This window comes from Amblyraja radiata, chromosome 37 (assembly GCF_010909765.2).
Source record: "Amblyraja radiata isolate CabotCenter1 chromosome 37, sAmbRad1.1.pri, whole genome shotgun sequence".
Classification (NCBI taxonomy): domain Eukaryota; kingdom Metazoa; phylum Chordata; class Chondrichthyes; order Rajiformes; family Rajidae; genus Amblyraja; species Amblyraja radiata.
Genome location: NC_045992.1, coordinates 3,425,059 through 3,447,647, shown reverse-complemented (window position 1 = coordinate 3,447,647; position 22,589 = coordinate 3,425,059). Strand labels below are relative to the sequence as shown.

General features: G+C 42.6%; 1 protein-coding gene across 1 annotated transcript; it reads right to left on the bottom strand.

Moving 5' to 3' along the window:
* Positions 1-1,359: 1,359 nt before the first annotated feature.
* On the bottom strand, positions 1,360-22,020 carry LOC116966364 (apoptosis-inducing factor 2-like). The gene is made up of 8 exons (XM_033012546.1): positions 21,846-22,020; positions 19,919-20,034; positions 19,701-19,820; positions 17,463-17,555; positions 11,417-11,525; positions 9,078-9,230; positions 3,127-3,327; positions 1,360-1,514 (listed from the first exon to the last, which is right to left on the bottom strand). Exons 1-8 carry the CDS (start codon positions 22,018-22,020, stop codon positions 1,360-1,362), a joined length of 1,122 nt encoding a protein of 373 aa, XP_032868437.1.
* Between the last annotated feature and the right edge of the window lie 569 nt (positions 22,021-22,589).

The following is a 22,589-nucleotide window of genomic DNA, read 5'->3' as shown; positions in this document are numbered from 1 at the left end:
GTACAGAGCCTTGCAGACGCATACACTTCCTTGGGGAGATGCAGGTGGAAAAATTACCCACATGAGTGAACATGCTTTCTGATTGCCAACCTTCTTGCCTTCACTGGAATGTTGTCCCATCCATAGCTCTATCTACAATGCCAGGAGTAGGCAATGGGTTTATTGAGAGCAGATGCCGTCTGGCTGCATTCCCTCTCCAGAAAACCTTTCTTCCAGCTATCTCATTGACAAGTGATAAGAGCAGAATTAGGCCATTTGGCCCATCAAGTCTACTCCGTCATTCAATCATGGCTGGTCTATCTCTCCTTCCTAACCCCATTCTCCTGCCTTCTCCCCATAACCCCTGACACCCGCACTAATCAAGAATCTCATTATGGCATTTCTCCATCCCTTTTATTCCCCATCCAATTATGTAATTCCAAGTTTATCTTGCAAAGTCCAGCAGTGCCCCAGATAAGGCCATTCAGTTTTCCAATTCTCAGTCTGGAGCGGCTGGGCTTGTATACTCTGGAATTTAGATGGATGAGAGGGGATCTTTTTGAAACATACAAGATTATTAAGGGTTTGGACTCGCTAGAGGCAGGAAACATGTTCCCAATGTTGGGGGAGTCCAGAACCAGGGGCCACAGTTTAAGAATAAGGGGTAAGGCATTTAGAACGGAGACGAGGAAACACTTTTTCACACAGAGAGTTATGAGTCTGTGGAATTCTCTGCCTCAGAGGGCGGTGAAGGCTGGTTCTCTGGATACTTTCTAGAGAGAGTTAGATAGGGCTCTGAAAGATAGTGGAATCAGGGGATACGGGGAGAAGGCAGGAACGGGATACTGATTGTGGATGATCAGCCATGATCACATTGAATGGTGGTGCTGGCTCGAAGGGCTGAATGGCCTACTCCTGCACCTTCTTCTTGCGTATGGCGTGCACAGCCTAAAGTTGTCGGACAACTTGGTCTATTTGATCTTATTTGATTGTGCACGCCGGGTTGATTGCATTTGTCGAAACAGGGTGGACCACGTGACGGTTGCAATCTCCCACCCCACTCCTGCACCTATTGTCTATTGTCTGTGGACAGACTCTTGTGCCACAACCAACCCCACTCCATCTCCCCAAATTGAATAACAATTAAGAATGCATAAAATCAAATAATCCAACAAGGTGAAAGATTTTTAAATAAGCAGGGATTTATTTCTGCATGTTCTGGTCTGAGTATTCCTGACCTTTTTGAAACAACACACACTTTATACATAGAAATGAGCAAGATTCCTAAAAAAAAGTAGTATAAACATTCGGCACTGGGTCATTGAATCAGACACTCCGGAAGGGGAGCATATATTTATATACTGTAGGCATTAAATTTCATCAGGACGGCATCTTCTGGCCCATTTTTTTCCAGCTCGTTTTAACCAGTAGATCCTTGCTTTTGACGTATGTCACGATTAACTTCCCAACGTTGCAGCCACACATCTGGCCGACGCCGTCATTCCGACCCATTGTCACCATCATGTACGGAGCGCCTACGATGGGAGAAGGTCACAGCATCAGTCACCCGAGATCAGGACACCAATGACCAACATTACCCACGGCAGCTCTGACAGGCCCATAAAGACGCAGCCAAAAACAAGGAAGGATAGGAGATGAAATGTGTAGGAAGGAAATGCAGATGCTGATTTACGCAGTGTAGATAGACACAAAATCCTGGAATAACTCAGCGGGACAGGCAGCATCTCTGGATGGAAGGAATGAATGGGTGATGTTTCGGGTCTGGACAGAAAATGTGTCTCGAACCGAAACGTCATCCATTCCTTCTCTCCAGAGATGCCGCCTGTCCCGTTGAGTTACTCCAGCCTGTCCCGTTGAGACTCCAGATAGATAGTCTCTCCAGACTATCTATCTCCAACATAGATAGTCTATCTAAGGAGATGAAATGCAGTGTTTATGATGCCTGGAGCTTAAAATGGGAATTGTTTTTGTTGCATGCCCGTACATTCTCTTTAAACTTTAGACTTTAGAGATACGGGCCCAATTTCCTCTGTCAGTGCAAAGTTGCAATTTCTCACGAACCACTTATGGCAAAATCACATATATTCTGACAGAAATATTTTTTTTGAATGCGATTGAAATCTGTCTCATCACATGACTTGCTGCTACAGTTCAGTCAGACAGCATACTAAAAGGGCTGTGGGTTGCTCATAGGAGGTTGCACCACCTGGAGGTAAGATTCTGCTGCATACACTGAATGCAGAGACAAAGCTCAGATACACTGAGGTGTGGCACTTCGCATCAAGAGAATCAAGAGTGTTTTGTTGTCATATGTCCCAGATAGAACAATGAAATTCTTAGTTGCAGCAGCTCAACAGAATATGTAAAATTAGTACAGTGTAAACAATAGAATAGAAAACAAAGTTCAGTGTGTCTATATATACACATACCCACATAAACATACAAACACACACAGATATATATATATATATAGAAATATAGAAATATATATACATACAGTGTATATATACACACACGCACACATACATACACATAAAAAACAAACAATATTAGCGCAATAATAACAATAAAAGTCTATGTAGTTCAGAGCTTATTTGGAGTTTGTAGTGTTTAATAGCCTATTGGCTGTAGGGAAGAAGCTGTTCCTGAACCTGGATGTTACAGATTTCAGGCTCTTGTACCTTCTTCCCGATGGCAGGGGTGAAATGAGTGAGTGGCCAGGGTGGTGTGGGTCCCTCAACCTTAGACCATTCATGAAGGGTTGCCTACCTTGCGAAAAAAGTTTTTTTTTCTTCTTTATTTTTCTTTATCTATGTTTAAGTTACATTTGGTTAAGGTATTTAAAATATTTTTAAATAAATAAACATCCCCCTCACCCTTTTCACCACTCTTCCATTCTCTCTCTAACAAAACAACTAAATTTGTGTGCAATATTCCAAACATTATCTAACCAAGGTTCTATGTAGGGCTGAATGGCCTACTCCTGCACCTATTGTCTATTGTCTATGTAGGTTGCTAATACTTTTGAGTTCCCCAGAAATATCACAAACTATTTTACCATGTATATTATGCTATTTAATTGACAACCATTTTCAACCTTCTGGTGTGCGTTGCCATCATATCTACCTGGTTTGTACAATTCCATGGGCTCATGTTTAATGTTATGGATGATATTTTTCACGCATGCAATGGCTTGGAACTCAGCAGTATAAGCCGATTTATGTTCATTCACGTGTGCACAGTCTCCTATGGCAAAAACAGTCTTCATCCCCTTCACGTTCAGATGTTCATCCACTAGTATTGCATCGTGTTCAGTGAGGTTGCCTTCTGTTAAAGAGAAACAGTCACACAACTTACTCCACTTATAATCTATCCGGTCCTGTTGTAACTCTTAATGGTTATTATACATTGTTGGGGAGTGGAGAAATAACCCGGGTCAGGCACTGGATCGCACGACACTGCCGATATGCAAAGAAAATCAGCCAGGTCCCCTTACGAATGTAAGATCTAATTAGCTATGTATGTGTGAGATTGGGTCTTACCAAAGTAAGATCGAACTGGTTTTGTACAAGGGAGATTGTGCCTCACCATCTGAGTATTTTTGAAGAATTAACCAAAAGGGTTGATGAGCGCAAAGCAATAGACATCGTCAATACGGACTTAAGCAAGGCATTTGATAGAGTTCTGCCTGGTAGGCTGCTCTGGAAGGTCAGATCGCATGGGATTCAGCGAGAGCTAGTTGACTCGATAGAGAATTGGTTCCATGGAAGGAAGCAGTGGGTGATGGTGGAAGGTTGTTTTTCGGACTGGAAGCCTATGACTAGTGGTGTGTCTCGGGGATTGGTGCTGGGTCCATTGTTGTTTGTGGTTTATGTTAACAATTTGGTTGAGAATGGTTTGGACAAGACATGGTTAGTAACTTTGTGGATGACATTAAAGTGGAAGGCATTGGAGGCAGCAAAAATGGTTATCAAAAACTACAACAGGATCTTGATCAGTTGGGTAAATGGGCTGAGAAATGGTGATTGGAGTTTAATGCAGTTAAGTATGAGGTGTAGCATTTTGGGAATTCAAACCAGGACAGGACCTTCACTGTGAATAGTGGGGCTCTGGAGAGTCTTGTAAATCAGAGGGTGTAGCAGTGCATGTACATAGTTACTTGAAAGGTGTCATAGATCTACAGTGTGGTCAAAAAGGCTTTTGGTGCACTGGCCTTCATCAGTCAGGGTATTGAGTAGAGAAGGTGGAAGGTTATGTCACTGTTGTACTAAATATTGCTGAGGCCACATTTGGAGTATTGTGTTCAGTTTTGATCACTCTGCTGTTGGAAGGATAGTTTTAAGCTTGAAAGAGTGCAGAGAAGAATTATGAGGATGCTACCAGGACTTGAGGGCCTGAGCTATTGGGAGAGGCTGGGCAGACTAGGACTTTATTTCTTGGAGTGCAGGAGGCTGAGGGGTTTTAAGGCATACAAGATCATGAGTGGAATAGGTAGAGTGAACACACAGTGTATTTTACCCAGAGTAGGGGAATCAAGAACCAGATGTCATAGGTTTAACGTGAGTGGAGAAAGATTTAATAGGAACCTGAGGGACAACATTTTCACACAGCGGGTGGTGGGGATATGGAACAAAATACCAGAGGAGGTATTTGATGTAGGTACTGTAATAAAATTGAAAACACTTTTGCACAGATACATGGATAGGAAAGGCTTAGATGGATATATGCCAAACACAGGCAAATGGGACTAGAAAATATGGGACAAATTGGTTGCCATGGGTAGGGTGGGCTGAAGGGCCTGTTTCTGTACTGTATGACTCTATTGTCTGAAATGCAAACGCTTGAGTGAAATATATAACATTATGAGAGGCATTGATAGGGTGGACAGTAGGAACCTTTATCTCTGGGTGAAAATCTCAAGGACTGGAGGACATAGATTTAGGGTGTGGGGGGGAAAAGTTTGAATGAGGTGCAGAGCAATTTTTTCACAGAGAGTGGTGAGTGCCTGAAATGTGGTGGTGGAAGCAGATGTAATTGTGGCATAGGTTTTATATAGGCACATGAATATGCAGAGAATGGAGGGATATGGATTACATGCCAATGGTGCTCATCACAAATATCCCCTTCATTGTGGGCTGAAGGGCCTGTTCCTGTGCTGTACTGTTCTATGTTCATATAACAACTATTTGGGTTTTATATGTAATTCAGACCTGACCCAGGCAAATCTCCTTTTAGAAGTTTAACAACAAACCATTATTCTTCTGGCTTAAGATATTATTTAAGAGATAAAAGAAACACTAGTGTTAGATACATTCTTGTCCTCAGGACATTCAATTCACTTCACAACCAGTAAAACACTATTGAAGAGTAGGAGTGGTCCAAGTACAGGGAGGCATATTGGTCGAAATCCCTGAAGTGGTGAGATTAGTCTCCAGTTATCGCTGTCCATAGTATATGTTGAGCGTTATGTTGGCCTGTACTCTGGGAGAACTTCCCTGCTCTTCAGGTAATCCTCAATGGATGGTCTTTGTGTCAATTCCTCTGCCCAGCAATTCAAAAGTTGATTGATGGTTCATGAAGGCTGTAGGTTAACAGACCAAGGAGTGGTCAAATTCAAATGACTCCAACAACTGTACCATTAAGAGAGACACTTGCAGGAACAATTTGACCATCAACACATTTTCACTTTAGATTCAAGTTCCATTATGCCCAGAGGTTGTTTATGGTTAACATGGCATAGTAGCACATAGAAAACAATGCCATGACTCTTGAGGGCAATGAGGATTGGGTAAGTTTGGTAAGATGTCAACAAAATAGGGAGAGTACAGAGGAGATTTACTAGAAGAGTGAAAGAAGCTGGAGGAAAAATCCTCAAGAGTTGGAATTAGGGGCAGTGGTTTTCTTGATGTTGAGATCTGCCCTTGGGTAAACAGGGCGTATTTCTGATGCCTGCAAATAACATCACATTCAGATAAACACTAAACTGTTGGAAGAAGGAGCAATAAACATCCAAGGAAGACACAGGCTGCCTGGTGAATTAGATGTGTGTATCGCAGAATAGGTTTAATGCAGAGAAGTGTGAAGCAATGTATTTTGGAATGACACCTGTTTTTGATATCATTTTAAAGGGGTTTTGATGGAATGCATTGGGTAGATAAGACAGCAAGGGGCATGAGTTTAAGGCAAAATAGCTGGAAATAAGGAATGTTCATCTAGCATGAAAGGATAACGAGAAGAGGCGAATGTTTGCTGTGGAGAAAAATGCAGGAAAATGTGGATAAAGCAGGAAACATGTTAATTGTCATTAGCTCTTTTTAAGAACCAACATAGGCATAATGGGCCAAATGGCCTCCTACTATGATGCCTGATTGATCCCTAGAAATATTATTGTGAGTATTTTATAAATACTTATGCAGTATTTTGATGAAGTGAGGTCAGGGTGAATTTGGATGGAATTATAAACACTTTTTGATTGATATTAATTGGTTGAGCGATCGCAAATAAATTGAATTGTTGAAGTTGAACAATCAAGTTGAACAATGGCTTCAGTAGTCAATAGTCATCATAGAGACATACAGCACAGAAAGAGGCCCTTCGGCCCAACTCGTTCATGTTGACCAAAGTACTCTACACATTCTTACTTATTTCATCAATGAAGCCACAACATGTGGAATTTCCAAATTTGCACATAATACCAAGTTTTGGAATAAATAGGATGATTACACAAAGGAGCTACAACTTTTTTAAACCCAGGGTTGGAGGTGGGAGTGTAGCATCATGAAATATTACAGAGCAGAAACAAGGTCTTCATCCCATCAAGTATGGATTGGTTGCTTTATCCATGTAGGCACCATGTTCCCATCCCACTCTCATGCTCACTTCTCTTTCCAGTTTGCTTCAGACAATTAAAATGTATTATTATTCTCCCTTCTTTGCCAAAATGTCACCTTCTAATCTTATGCAATGGGAAATATGTTTACTTTCTGGAACAGCTATGTCGAATGATGTTGAATTATGGATAATTGTGTGATGATTCATATTTGCAAGTAGTTCCCACAACCTTCAGGAAAAAAGGTACTTATTCTGTAGGTAGCATGGTCCAGAACTCCAGTCTCAGGGGCTGAAGGATTATATTCTAAGTCACACCATTTTCCAATTCCATGTTGTTGAAATTTAAGTTTTTAAAGACAGGATGCATATTGGATTAAATTCCTTGGGATGCCCGATCTAACAGACAGGACAATCATATGGCAAATGACGATCTTGTTATTTAATTTATCACAACATATCCATTAAACAACTTAAGTGTTTTATTTCTCACCAAAATCTACACGATCTTATGTAGCTGGGGCTAGGATACAATCTAACAATGGTCAATGATAGTACTGGCCTCAAGGATCACATATTCTGATGAGTTTGGGTTCCAATGAAAAGTGATCAATTGGCAATAGACACTAGGTGCAGGAGTAGGCCATTTGGCCCTTCGAGCCAGCACCGCCATTCAATATGATCATGGCTGATCATCCACAATCAGTACCCCGTTCCTGCCTTCTCGCCATATCCCCAGGCTCCGCTATCTTTAAGAGCCCTATCTAGCTCTCTCTTGAAAGCATCCAGAGAATTGGCCTCCACTGCCTTCTAAGGCAGGTTGAAATACTCCAGGATAACAATTATAATGCATCTGTGGCAAAGCGCAAAGAATGTAGAGACAAGCCATCAGAAGCAATCTACAGCTTAAGGTTCAGTACATGGAGAAGTATGAAGAGAAAAGTCACCAGTAGACTGAGGAACAGCTTCTTCCCCTCTGTTATGAGACTGAATGGCCTCATGAGCTGGGATACTGTCCTTTTCACCTCCAGCCAACGGCAGAGATTGGACATTGTCTACAAAGCTGAGAAATATATTCTGCATTCTGTATCATCCCCATTGCTCTACCTATCTGGAGTATTGCGTACAGTTTTGGTCTCCAAATCTGAGGAAAGACATTCTTGCCATAGAGGGAGTACAGAGAAGGTTCACCAGACTGATTCCTGGGATGTCAGGACTTTCATATGAAGAAAGACTGGATAGACTCGGTTTGTACTCGCTAGAATTTAGAAGATTGAGGGGGGATCTTATAGAAACTTACAAAATTCTTAAGGGGTTGGACAGGCTAGATGCAGGAAGATTGTTCCCGATGTTGGGGAAGTCCAGGACAAGGGGTCACAGTTTAAGGATAAAGGGGAAATCCTTTAGGACCGAGATGAGAAAAACATTTTTCACACAGAGAGTGGTGAATCTCTGGAACTCTCTGCCACAGAAGGTAGTTGAGGCCAGTTCATTGGCTATATTTAAGAGGGAGTTAGATGTGGCCCTTGTGGCTAAAGGTATCAGGGGGTATGGAGAGAAGGCAGGTACAGGATACTGAGTTGGATGATCAGCCATGATCATATTGAATGGCGGTGCAGGCACGAAGGGTCGAATGGCCTACTCCTGCACCTATTTTCTATGTTTCTATCGCACTTGAGTTTGACTTGATTATATTTATGTACAGTATGATCTGAACTGTTTGGAGAGCCTGCAAAACAAAGCTTTTCGCTGAAGTTTGGTACACGTGAAAATAATAACCCTAACTCTAAGCCCAAGATTCTTTCTACATTATGCAACGTGGTTACTCCTTACGTCTAGGTGCTTTAAACCTTTCACTGTTTAAAACAAAATATGGAAGTTTAACTCTCCAATATTTACGTTATATACATTCAACTGGGGGAAAAAACGAAGGAAACTTTAATGCATAAAAAACACACAGCTGAAATTGCACTGTTATTAAGTAAAGAAACCATGACAAAGTTACCTTTTGTATTTCAGAGCTGCAGGGGTTTTGATGGAGAAATTCCTCTCACGTGGTTATGGCATAAAGGCTTATGGCACATGGAGCTAAGATTCTTTATTTTAACAGTAATACTCAGCCAATGCTTTGCAAATGAAAGTGGAGTATGCATCACCATGAAACAAAGAACAGAGGTTCAGCACAAACTGTGCCACAGAGACAATACAAGATCTTATACAAATGATAACAAATTGTAATTAGAACTTACGGAGGGCGTTGACATATGCGGAAGAATTAATCTTTATTCCAGTACAACAGATAACCATGTCTGCTATGATCTCGTGCCCTTTGTTTGTTAGCACTCTAATGTCTTTCAGGGCCTTATTCAGATCTAGTTCTGACAGGTTATTGACTTTATGTCCTTTTGGAAAGAACAAAATGCAAAATATCATGTGACTGTCAGATAATCTTGTCCCTTTTAGCTAATTGCCATTTTCTGGAACCAATAAAGATAAATGTTCTTGTTGAAATAGGAAGTGTCTCTGAGCCGTCGGTATAATTTCTATCTCAAATTGGAACACCGGTCTTAATAATGTTAGTGCGGGAACATACAGTGTGAAACTGGAGAAGACAGACTAGAGAGAGAGGAGACACGAGAGACAGTACATGCTGGAATCTTGAGTAGAAAACAAAACGGTGGAAGATCTCAGCAGGCCAGGCAGCATTAAGCCCCTGTCCCACTTAGGAAACCTGAACGGAAACCTCTGGAGACTTTGCGCCCCACCCAAGGTTTCCTTGCGGTTCCCGGAGGTTGCAGATGGTTGCCGGAGGTTGCAGGTAGTGGAAGCAGGTTGGGAGACTGACAAAAACCTCCGGGAACCTCCGGGAACCACACGGAAACCTTGGGTGGGGCGCAAAGTCTCCAGAGGTTTCCGTTCAGGTTTCCTAAGTGGGACAGGGGCATTATAGAGGGGAAATGGACAGACATCTCAGGTCGAGATAGTTTGAAAAAGGGACCCATCCCAAAATCTTGCCTATCAATTTCCCTCCATGGGTGCTGCCTGACCTGCTGAGTTCCTCCAGAACTTTGTTACCTGCATTAGAGATAGATACTGTATCCCTTTTTTTCCCTTGGCTAGTGGTCAAATATCTAGCAGTGGCCGGCTTTAGGAACAGGGCGCCACTTGGAGAGACGTGGAGATAGTCCAGTATTCTCTCTTGGCTGAGCAAAGGCATGTGGTAGAGTCAACCCCAGCATTAAAAAACTACAAAGTGCTGGAGTAACTCAGGGGGTCAGGCAGCCTCTCATGGTGATGTTACGGGTGGGGACCTTTCTTATCAAAATTATCTTTCAAAACGGCAGGATCAATTTCAAGGTGATCTTCCCATTGTGGGTGGAGTGGAATTTTACAATGGCAATTTCAAAGGAACAGACACAAACATTGTTCACCGTGCATTACAGGGCCACAAGCAACAAGAAATATCTCTGCAAATCCTATTGTTACCCTCTTAACCAGAAATAAGTTAAGAGGGTAGCAAAATGTTTAGAAGCAATACACTGTGTTACAGTTGTACAATACATCAGTGAGGCCATATTTGAATGACTGTGTTCAGATTTGGACATTCTGATATAGGAAGGATGTATTTAAGCTGGAAAGAGCAGAGCAGATTTATGAGGACGTTGCCAGGACTTGAAGGGCTGCGTTATAAGAAGAGGCTGGGCAGGTTAGGACTTTATTCCTTGGACTGCGGGAGGCTCAGCGTGATCTTATAGAGGTGTATAAAATCATGAGGCTAATAGATAGGGTAAATGTACAGTCTTTTACCCCGGGTAGGGAAATCAAAAACCATTTGGTTTAAGGTGAGAGGGGTAAGACTTAATAGAAACCTGAGGAGCAACATCTTTACTCTTAGGGTGGTGGGTATATGGAATGAGCTGCCAGAGGAGGCATGGTACAGTAACACAATTTTAAAACACATTTGGACAGGTACACGGATACCTTCGAGGATATGAGCCAAATGCGGGTAAATGGAACAAGCTTACATGAGGCATTGATGAGATGGGCCGAAGGGACTGTTTCCATGCTGTATGACTCTGTGCCTCTAGGTTTTAAAGCTAAAGCATTCTTCTCCTTTCCAAATGTGTGTTAATTTATTATGTACATTACTTTCAGAATTACACAACCAAAATATGATGGTAGAAAGTATTTCTTAATGGCACATAATCAATTATATTTCACTGCACATTTCCTCTCAATGAGTAATGATTAACATGTCCCTATTTGTCATGAATTAGAAATAAGGATCAACTTTATAAAAATATGTTAAAAAAATTATAAATCTAGCATTTCTGCTCAAATATGTTCCATGGCTACAGAAAATCAACGTGTTACAGTTGTGTAAGGCATTAGTGAGACCACATTTGAATTACTGTGTTCAGTTTTGCTCATCCTGATATAGGAAGGATTATTTAAACTACATGGTACCACATTTCCATTGAGACACTAGGTGTAAGTCTCATTAGGTTCATTACATTGACTAATATAATCATTCTTCAAAGTAGCAACTTTAACCCTGCAATATAGCGTTGATAGATATAACATTTACCTAATAAAAGGTGGGCCCCTTTATTCACAAGAATATCTTTTACTCCTCGCCTAACACTGGGTAAAACCTCAGAGTCGCCCAGAACGTAAGTGGAATGAATTAATGTTACCTGAAGAGAGAGAAGCAAAATAAGAGATGGTTAAGTCAGTTACGCAAACATTCTCCAGTTTAATTTCCTGCGTGCCATGTTTTGAGTGAAGTGTTTGATGAATGTGCAATAAATTTCCACCACTTATCAACAGAATCAAGGAGTAATGCCCCTGTCCCACTTAGGAAACCTGAACGGAAACCTCTGGAGACTTTGCGCCCCATCCAAGGTTTCCGGAGGTTCCCGGAGGTTTTTGTCAGTCTCCCTACCTGCTTCCACTACCTGCAACCTCCGGCAACCACCTGCAACCTCCGGGAACCGCACGGAAACCTTGGGTGGGGCGCAAAGTCTCCAGAGGTTTCCGTTCAGATTTTCTAAGTGGGACAGGGGCAGAAGGCATTCGCCCCAAAAGCAGTAATCAGTGCACTAAGGTTAGCACATGAAAGGATTTAAACATTTGGTACTCAAATAAAAATGGGGAATTTATTTTGCAGCAGAATACGGCAGAGGCTGGAAATCTGAAATAAAGTGTTGGAAAGTCGCTTGGTCATCTCATGAGAACGATTGAAGATGGACACAAAATGCTGGAGTAACTCAGCGGGACGGGCAGCATCGCTGGAGAGAAGGAATGGGTGAGGTTTCGGGTCGAGACCCTTCTTCTAACATTGAAGTCGTGATAATGGGTGATTGATGGACGAAGGGTCTGTTTCCACGTTTCATCTCTAAACTAACCAGAAACATGAACCATTCAACGGATTCTGTGTGACCTGAGGATTCTTGCCAGCATTTGCTGATTTCATTTCTTCTTTTTTCAGTCCTTTTGTGCATGAGGTATGATTGAAAATAATGTGTCTGTCTAACCAGCAGTCTGGAGAAAAACCAAGGTGGGTTGTGTCTATTGATGTAACTGGCTTGGCATAACTATACATTGTCCCTAGTGTATGTAGGATGGTGTTAGTGTGGGGGGGTCACTGGTCAGCACGGGCTTGGTTTCCGCTCTGTATCACTAAACTAAACTAAAGAAGGTATCAATGTAAAACATATTTTACTCCCTTTGCATGTTGATTCTCAACTCTCTCTACTATCTGTCTGAACATCAGCGATTCCCTTCAGAGCATCTGGCCACAGCCAGGAAGATTTATTCTGTGTTCACCCCTGTGCTTGACATTCTCAGCTGACGTGATGGCATTGATGTGATGAGGTTGACAGTGAGAATGAGTTGGGTTCTGAGCCAACAGGAGACGTTAACATTGCACCTGAATCCCATGGCATCTTGTCCAGACTAATGATGCTGCAAGTGCTTACAGTGTGGAAACTGAGGAGAGAGTGAGAGCATTGGTATGGGAGAGGATGGATTAAAGCAGGAAACATGAAAGGAATTTAGCTCGTTGAAATTGTTTTGTTTGCTATATGTTATCTGTGAGTATTGTCAAAGATTCATCGAGTCACGGAAACAGGTGCTTTGGCCCAACTGGTCCATGCTGAACAAGGAGCCCATCTAAGCTGGTCCCATTTGTCTGCATTTGGTCCATGTCCTTCTAAACCTTCCCTATCCATGTCCAAGTGGCTTTTAAATGCTGTTATAGTACCTGGCTCAACTACTTCCGCTGGCCGCTCGTTGCATATACTCATCACCCTCAGTCCAATCACTCTATTTATTCTCTTCATGATCTTATACACCTCTATACTATCACCCTTCAGCTTCCTGCATTCCCAGGACTAAAGCCCTAGTCTGCCCAAACTCTCCCTGTAGCTCAGCCACTCAAATCCTGGCAACATCTCGTGAATTTTCTCGCAGAGGGTGGTGAGTCGGTGGAATTCTCTGCCTCAGAGGGCAGTGGAGGCCGGTTCTCTGGATGCTTTCAAGAGAGAGCTAGATAGGGTTCTTAAAAATAGCGGAGTCAGGGGATATGGGGAGAAGGCAGGAACGGGGTACTGAATGGGGATGATCAGCCATGATTACATTGAATGGCGGTGCTGGCTCGAAGGGCCGAATGGCCTACTCCTGCACCTATTGTCTATTGTCTATTGTCTATTGAATCCTCTCTACACCTTTCCATTTTAATGACATTGTGTTTACAAGCCTGTTATGCTGCTGCTGAATTTCAGTGTTCTGTTATCGCTACAGATGACAATCAAACCTTCTTGAATGCATGAATACCAATATGGCACCTGCAAAAAATGTTAGTAATTTGACTGTTTGCAACTGCTCTGATCGAGAAGCAGATTAGCAGATGGAAAAAGCGTCTGCTGAGAAAATGTAAATAGTTATATTTTCCAAACTAACAACTATGGAGCAGTTTTATAAAATCTATTCTGTTATCATCTATTAAACTTACAACCCAAATGAACCAGATTTTCTGATCTGAAAATACCGCAATAACTCCACTTGCAAAAACAAAATGCTGGGCAAAATTTCCCTCAAAGCTACAGGAACTATTTCTGGAGCAAATCCAGAAAACTGCAATAAAAAAAGTTATGGAAAGAATAGTTTTCTTGCAAATTGCCTTTTAAAAGTATCTGAGCAATCCTTGTATTGTTGGCTTGCTGTGGCATAAATTAATTGAGGTCTTTAAAATAATGAAAGGTTTTGATAGAGTGGCTGCAGTGAATATGGTTGCATATTCAAAGCTAAAGTCCATGGATACAAGAGAGTTATCAAGAAATCCTGGCAGGATGTCAGAAGCAGATATCAAACTGCAAAAGGAACTCCGCAGGTCAGGCAGCATCTACAGAGGGGAAATGGACAGAAAACATTTTGTGTTGGGAGACAAAAGTGCTGGAGAAACTCAGCGGGTGCAGCAGCATCTATGGAGCGAAGGAAATAGGCAACGTTTCGTCGCGACCTTCCATTTTCCAGCATCTGCAGTTCCTTCTTAAACATTTTGTGTTGGGACCCTTCTTCAAACTTTTTGCTGAAGACTTACAGTGCCAGAGAGCTGAGTTCATTTCTGACCTCAAGTGTTGCCTGTGTGGAGTATGCACGTTCTCCCTGAGGCCATGTGGGTTTCCTCCAGTTTCATCTCACATCCCAAGGTTTGTAGGTTAATTGGTCACTAAGTTGCCCTGAGCATGTAGGAGGTGGATGGGAAAGTAGGAACTAGTGTGAACGGGCGATCAATGACCGGCATGAACTTGATGGGCTGAAAGGCCTGTGTCCATGCTGTATCTTTCTGTCCAGGCTAATCTTTGATTAATACGCATGTCTGAGGTTATGGGGAGAAGACAGGAGATTGGGTTTAGGAGGGAAAGGTAGATTAGGCATGACTAACTGGTGGAGTAGACTTGATGGGCCGAATGGCCCAATTCCACTCCTACCACTTATGACCTTAAGCTCTTTCAATCATTTCAATTAATGTCACTTGTGCCTCTAGGATTTTCCAGAAGACTTATTTTGCCAAAATGCCAAAGCGACATTTCTAGCACAAGAAAAATGAAGTCTGAAGAAGGGTCTCGACTCGAAACGTGGCCTATTCCTTCTCTCCATAGATGCTGCCTCACCCGCTGAGTTTCTCCAGCATTTTTGTCTACCTTCGATTTTACCAGCATCTGCAGTTCTCTCTTCAGCAAATAAAAGTGATGCATTGGAGGGGAGGCTGGGCAAACCGTGAGGGAGAAGGGAACAGGGGGTTAGGCTGTTAGATTTAATTCAGGAAAGATAGGAGAAAGAGAGGAACAGGGGTAGTTGGAGTAGCACTCCATTTTATAAGTCAGTGCCTGCTAGAGATTACTTGGAGAACCAGATGGAAACCAGAATTAGTCACCTAGAACAGCAGGCAGCCTCTCCAGAAATAGTAGCTAATCACATCACAGATTAAACCCCTCTTATTGTGGCACAGATGGCCGAGTGAAGTCTGAGATCATTGTTGTTGACTACATCTGCGCTGGAGTTGCCATGGGCAAAGATATTTTCATTTGGCAGCCTCGCATTGATCAGTGCTGCTGTTGTCTGCACCAGGCTTACTGGGCTGGTGGTCTAAGCTCAAGAAAACCCATTCATTGTGGCCTGGACTGGCTCCAGAACAAATGAACAGGGAAGTTTGAACTGAATGCTGTTGTAAATCTTAATACCGAGTTAAAAAGATTTAAAAAACATACCGTAAGAAATAGGTAGAAACAACAGAGAAGCTGAAAACTATTTTACCAATCTGAACAGGAAGCAAATAAAGACAGATGTTGGCACAGGGAACTACAGATGTTGGAATCTTGCAGTTGCTGGAGTAACTCAGCAGGTCAGGCAGCATCTCTGGAGGACATGGATAGGTGATGCTTCGGGCTGGGACTCAGACCGAACAAGGGTTCTGATCTGAAACATCACATATCCATGTCTTCCAGAGATGCTGCATGGTCTCCTGAATTAGTTTAGTTTGGTTTAGTTTAGTTAGATAGTTTACTCCCGCACTTTGTGTTATATGGAAGAAAATAAATTGCTTACCTGAAACCTAGCTCTTGGGAGTAATGGTGAAAGTGTTTGTATTCTGCATCATTTCCTAAGGAGGTTTGGACAATTGTATATGTGTAGACTATCTCACAAGTTAGCCGGGTATTCAGAGTGGGTTCAGATCCACAAAACTCTAAATTGCAGATGCTGGTTTACAAAGAATGGCACAAAGTGCCTGAGTAACACAAAGGGTCAGGCAGCATCTCTGGAGAACATGGATGGATAGGCGATGTTACGGGTCGGGACTATTTCATACAGAAATAAACATGGAAGCTTTCATCTCTGGGTCACCCACGGCAGATCTGCTGTTGGTGGAGCATGAATCAAGGGTTAAATCTGTACGGCACCGAGTGCTGAGATAAATACAGAAAATGCTGGGAAAACCTGACAGACCAGGCTGCCTCTGTGGAGAACGGCGACCTTCCATTCAAACCAAATGGAAGCTTCACTTGGGTCCACACTAAAACTGGGGATGAAAACTAGAGGAATGAATGGACCTGAAATAACAACGTTACTCTGCTAATGAAATGCTACAAGGGCCTGTCCCACTTACACGAGTTATTCACAAATTCTCCCGAGTTTTCCCATTGATTCAAACTTGCAGAATGTTCGTAACGAGTCCATAGGAGGTCGTAGGTGTTTGTAGATATATCGTAGCGGCTCGTTATGCTTGCCGTAGGTACTTGTGGCATCAGGTAATGGGGCTGTCCCACTGTACGAGGTAATCCAAGAGCTCTCCCGAGTTTAAAAAAAAATCAAACTCGTGGAAGCACGTAGAATGTACGTAGCGGGTACGTCGGAGCTCGGGACGTCTCTTAGCGGCTCGTAACGCTAACGGCAGGTAAGCTCGGGAAGACTCGTGAAGATTTTTCAACATGTTGAAAAATGTCCACGAGAGCCCCGAGTACCTACGAGCAGCCATTACCGTAAATCTCCGAGTTCGAATCAGGGCAAACTCGGGAGAACTCTTGAATGAACTCGTACAGTGGGACAGGGCCATTAGTCGGGACGTTTTTTCCAGCCCGATAAAAAATGTCCACGAGTAAAAAAATGGTGGGGATGAAAGAAATCGCAACTTTTTACTCGTAAGGAGGGCATCAAAATAGTCGTGGGAATTTGTAGACATATTCGTAGGAGCTCGTGAACATAGTCGTGGAAGGTCGTAGGAGTTTGTAGATTACCACAATCTTGATTTTTTTTTTAGGTCCTGTAAACTCAGCAGTGGTTTTGAATTAAGTCGTAAAAGTGGGACAGACCCGAAAGGAAGCCCTTCTAAGATAAGACATACAAACATGTCAGCCTTCATACATGAGTGAGCATTCACAAGTACTAGGTAGCAGGCGATTAATAAACCATAAGACATAGGAACAGAATCAGGCCACTCGGCCCTTTGTGTCTACTTCACCATTTGATAATGGCTGATCTATTTTTCCCTCTCAACCCCGTTCTCCAGCCTTCATAACCTTCGATGCCTTAAGCAGAAGGCTCTGCTGAAAATGTACACAATGCCAGATTACCTCTTTGTTGGGATAGTCGGTTTTGATCTCTGCTGCCAACTCCACGCCAGCAAGCCCACCTCCAACCACAACAATGGTTTCAGCTTTCTGAATCTAGAGGGAACAAGGAAAAGAAAGCCTTGTTTTTATATAACACCGGTCACATCTCAGTTGTCCCAAAGTGCTCTTGTTGCCAAGTAAATGCAGAATCTATCTTAACGAAAAAAATGCAAAACTGCACATCACCAATTCCCAAAAATATTAATGTGATAAAGGATACATCATAAAGAAACAGCACAAATTTTCCTATTTAAAAAAAATTGCAACTGCTTAATTATCGCGACATTATAGATTTATCCGAGGACAATGTTTTAAAAAGAAAAGCTCCGTCAAAACTTATGCTTTTGTGAACAGTGAGGGCGTTTGTTAAAGTATGCGGTGGGATCTAGGTCAGGTGGTGGTGGACAAAGATCTTATAGCGGGCTCGCTTGGTGGTGGAGCCAAATACAAATAGTGGCATTTAAAGAGGATTTGGGAATGACAAAGAGTATTGCTTTAATGCCAGAGGCCAGGGGAAAGTTTAAAGATGTGTCGGACAAGTCATTTTACATAGACTGGTGCGTTGCCAGGAGAGGTGGTGGAAGCAGTGGCATTTAAGAGACTTTTAGATAGGCACATGATCAGAGAAACATAGAAAATAGGTTCAGGAGTAGGTCATTCGGCCCTTCGAGCCTGCACCGCCATTCAATATGATCATGGCTGATCATCCAAAATCAATACCCTCTTTCCCCATATCCCTTGATTCCCTTAGCTTCAGGTGCTAAATCTTACTCTCTCTTGAAAACATCCAGTGAATTGGCCTCCACTGCCTTTTGTGGCAGAGAATTATACAGATTCACAACACTCTGGGTGAAAAAGTTTTTCCTCATCACAGTCCTAAATGGCCGACCCCTGGGAATAAAGGGATATGAATTAGACAGAAGAGATCAGTATAAGTTGGCACCCTGTACTATGTGGACATTGTGGGCTGATGGATCTGTTACTGTGCTGTACGATTCAATGTTCTAAAACTTGGCCATGTCAATTTCTTTTGACTTTAGCAAGAAGGCAAGAATTTGACTCAAATGTAACCAAATTAATTCTGTCTAATTCTTAGAGAATCCAGCAATGAAAACAATCAAATTGCATGAAAAAAGTTAATCGTTTTAAGGGCGTGTCCCACTTTCACGACCTAATTCACGACCTCTGCCGAGTTTGCCCTTGACTCATACTCGCAGCATGGTCATCACGAGGTCATAGGAGGTCGTAGGTAGGCCGTAGCAGGCCGTGATGCTAGTCGTAGGTACTCGTGGCATCAAGTAGGTCGGGGCGTTTTTTCTAGTCTGATGAAAAATGTCCAGGAGTAAAAAAGGTCGTGAATTAGGTCATGAAAGTGGGACAGGCCCTTTACTTTACAAGACAGGTTAGTTACCTCAAGCATAATGGGTGCGTTCACACCCTAAGCCAAATGTCCATTGAAAGTTGCATCAGGCAGGCTTTTGACATCAATGATGTGGCCACCAAGCCCACCAATAATCACATGAAATAAAGTAGTCAACGTTGCAAATTGCCCAGTTGCATCTCAACGGAAGAACAATGATGTATTGGTAATAATAGAATGGATCTATCTATCCCACAGGAGATTCAGTGGTTGGGACTGCAGACAATGGAACCCTGGGCTGTATAAAGTTTCTGTGGAATGGACAGAACTGATGAACCATACAGATATTTCCCATCCACTCTCTCTTGTGGAATGACAGTAAAATAGCAATGGTTTTGATTATTTCATTAGTATGGGTGTCGGGGGTTATGGGGAGAAGGCAGGAGAATGGGGTTGAGAAGGAAGGGTAGATCAGCCATGATTGAATGGCAGAGTAGACTTGATGGGCCGAATGGCCTAATTCTGCTCCGATAACTCAAGAACGGTGAGAATAAAGGGTGTCAGCTAAACTCGTAGGAAGAAACTACAGATGCTGGTCTAAACCGAAGATAGACACAAAAAGCAGGAGTAACTCAACGGGACAGGCAGCATCTCTGGAGAGAAGGAATGGGTGACGTTTCGGGTCAAGACTGCTCTTCAGGATCTCGACCCGAAACGTCACCCATTCCTTCTCTCCAGAGATGCTGCCCTTCATGCTGAGTTACTCCAGCATTTTGTGTCTATTATCAGATAAACCTGTTGGTTTACTCAGCCACAATCCACATTAACATTAACATTACCTCCTGTACCAAATCTTCATACATCTGGATGGCAGTTTCTCTACTAATCGGTTCAATTAATTTCCCAGGGAATGGACCTGTGCTTCCAGTTGCCAGAATAAGATGTGTATAATGTATGACCTTCAAAAGACAATGAAATGTGATTGAAATGTGTGCTAATTAACTTAACATTCAAAAATATTTCTGACAAATTCCATTATTAAAAGTATTATTTTTACCTCTCCATTCTCCATTATAACGTTCTGGCCTTCCAGATCAATATCACTGACTTTACCTTGTTTGAAGTTCTCTTTGAATGTCTGGTCATATGATATGAATGTTTTCTTTGCAAACCCTAAATAAAAATATGCACAACATAGGTGGTATGAAAGTGTTAAGAACATCATGAGATATAGGGAGGAAAGATATATAAAACCCATCGCAGTTACCCCTTACAATATACAATATACTGTCTCATACTAAAGCCATTGAATGTAAAGGATAAGTAGTTGACCTTATATTTAAGACTTGTTTGATGTGAATGTTATTAACCTATAACTGAACATTATTTTTGGATGCTACCTTCTTGAAGGTAATTAAGGAAGGCTTAGAAATGGTGGTCTTGCTAGTGGTGACTCAGACCCCAATACTGAGTAAATCATTCCCCAGATGTTGGTGAGGATGACTTTGCAAGATCACTTGGCCAAGAGTGACAATATCATGCTGGTACCCGGCTTGATGCTGAATGTTTCATTAGTTTTATTCCTCATCTTTTCAGAGGGCTGCCTCAATTCAACCAAGCGGCTTGTTGGGCCATTTCAGGGGGAGGACTTGAGAGGACATTGTTGGTGGGCCGGGAGCCATACAGTAAGGACTGTGAATGTCTTACCCTACAGGACACGAATGAACCAGTTGTGCGTTTACCACACTCCAGCAGTTTCATGCTACTAGATATTTTTTAATTAACTCAATAGGAAAAGGGGAGATGCAACGAGACCTGGGTGTCATGGTACATCAGTCATTGAAAGTAGGCATGCAGGCGCAGCAGGTAGTGAAGAAAGCGAATGGTATGTTAGCATTCATAGCAAAATAGATTTGAGTATAGGAGCAGGGAGGTTCTACTGCAGTTGTACAGGGTCTTGGTGAGACCACACCTGGAGTATTGCGTACAGTTTTGGTCTCCAAATTTGAGGAAGGACATTATTGCCATAGAGGGAGTGCAGAGAAGGTTCACCAAACTGATTCCTGGGATGTCAGGACTTTCATATGAAGAAAGACTGGATAGACTCGGCTTGTACTCGCAAGAATTTAGGAGATTGAGGGGGGATCTTATAGAAACTTACAAAATTCTTAAGGGGTTGGACAGGCTAGATGCAGGAAGATTGTTCCCGATGTTGGGGAAGTCCAGGACAAGGGGTCACAGCTTAAGGATAGAGGGGAAATCCTTTAGGACCGAGATGAGAAAAACATTTTTCACACAGAGAGTGGTGAATCTCTGGAACTCTCTGCCACAGAAGGTAGTTGAGGCCAGTTCATTGGCTATATTTAAGAGGGAGTTAGATGTGGCCCTTGTGGCTAAAGGGATCAGGGGGTATGGAGAGAAGGCAGGTACAGGATACTGAGTTGGATGATCAGCCATGATCATATTGAATGGCGGTGCAGGCTCGAAGGGCCAAATGGCCTACTCCTGCACCTATTTTCCATGTTTCTATGTAGGAGTGGTGGGTGTATCGAACAGGCTGCCAGAGGAGGTAGTTGAGGCAGGGACTATCACAATGTTTAAGAAACAATTAACCAGGTACATGGATGGGAGGGATATGGACCACGCACTGGGACTAGTGTCGCTGGGACATGGAGGCCAGCATGGGCAAGTTGGGCCGAAGGGCCTGTTTTCACGCTGTACGACTCTATAAATGAGGCATCGCAAATGATTTCAAAACCCCAAAGAATAAAAAGGAGAGAGTTAGCATTCTGAATTTTCTGTACTTTCTGCTGATGCAACATTAACCTGTTCACTGCCAAGATGTTTATTCACATGTGTTTCTGACCCGAGTATTCTCGGGGGGGGTGGGGGGGGTGGGGGGGGGGGGGTGGCACTGAACAGGTTAAACCACGTCAATGTAATCCATGTAGGTATTTCGTGGCCCTTATTTCCCTCCAGTTTACCTTCCTGTACCGATGCTCTCAGTGCACCCATGTTGTGATGGAAGGCGTACTTTATGTCAATGAGTGTGTACGGGATCCTGTAGTTTGACAGTTGCTTCGCTGCTGCGATCCCTCCAAAGCCACCGCCGATTATGACGACATGTTCATTTTTACCGACGGACAATCTCCCTCCCATTGCGTCTGTGTTCGAAGGAGAGAAAGTGGAAGAATCAAAATAGAGTTCGAGGGCCTACGTTTTGGTTTAGTCTAGTTTAGTTTGGAGATACAGTGCATTTCGGCCCACCGAGTCCGCACCAACCAGCGATCCCCGCACGTTAACACTATCCTGCACACACTATCCTGACAATTTACACCAAGCCAATTAACCTACAAACCTGTACGTCTTTAGAATGTGGGAGGAAGCCGAACATCTCGGAGAAAACAGAGTTGCCTGATGGTACAGGCTCGGATACCATCAGGTAGAAGATACAGGAGCCTGAAATCTGCAACATCCAGGTTCAGGAACAGCTTCTTCCCCACAGCCATCAGACTATTAAACACAACTTCAAACAAACTCTGAACTATAACAACCTATTGTACTTTATCTGTTTATTTATATGTGTATATATATATATATTCTATGGTATATGGTCACACTGATCTGATCAGATCGGTATTTATGACTACAATATTCTGTTGTTCTGCAGCAAGCAAGAATTTCATTGTCCTATCTGGGACACATGACAATAAACTCTCTTGACTTGA

Coding starts and splice junctions, on each gene's coding strand:
- LOC116966364 (XM_033012546.1), bottom strand. CDS start 22,020: ATGGGAGGGAGATTGTCCGTCGGTAAAAATGAACATGTCGTCATAATC. Junction 20,035..21,845: donor GAGAGCATCGGTACAGGAAG/GTAAACTGGAGG, acceptor ATTTTTATTTAG/GGTTTGCAAAGAAAACATTC. Junction 9,231..11,416: donor AGGGGCCCACCTTTTATTAG/GTAAATGTTATA, acceptor TCTTTCCAAAAG/GACATAAAGTCAATAACCTG.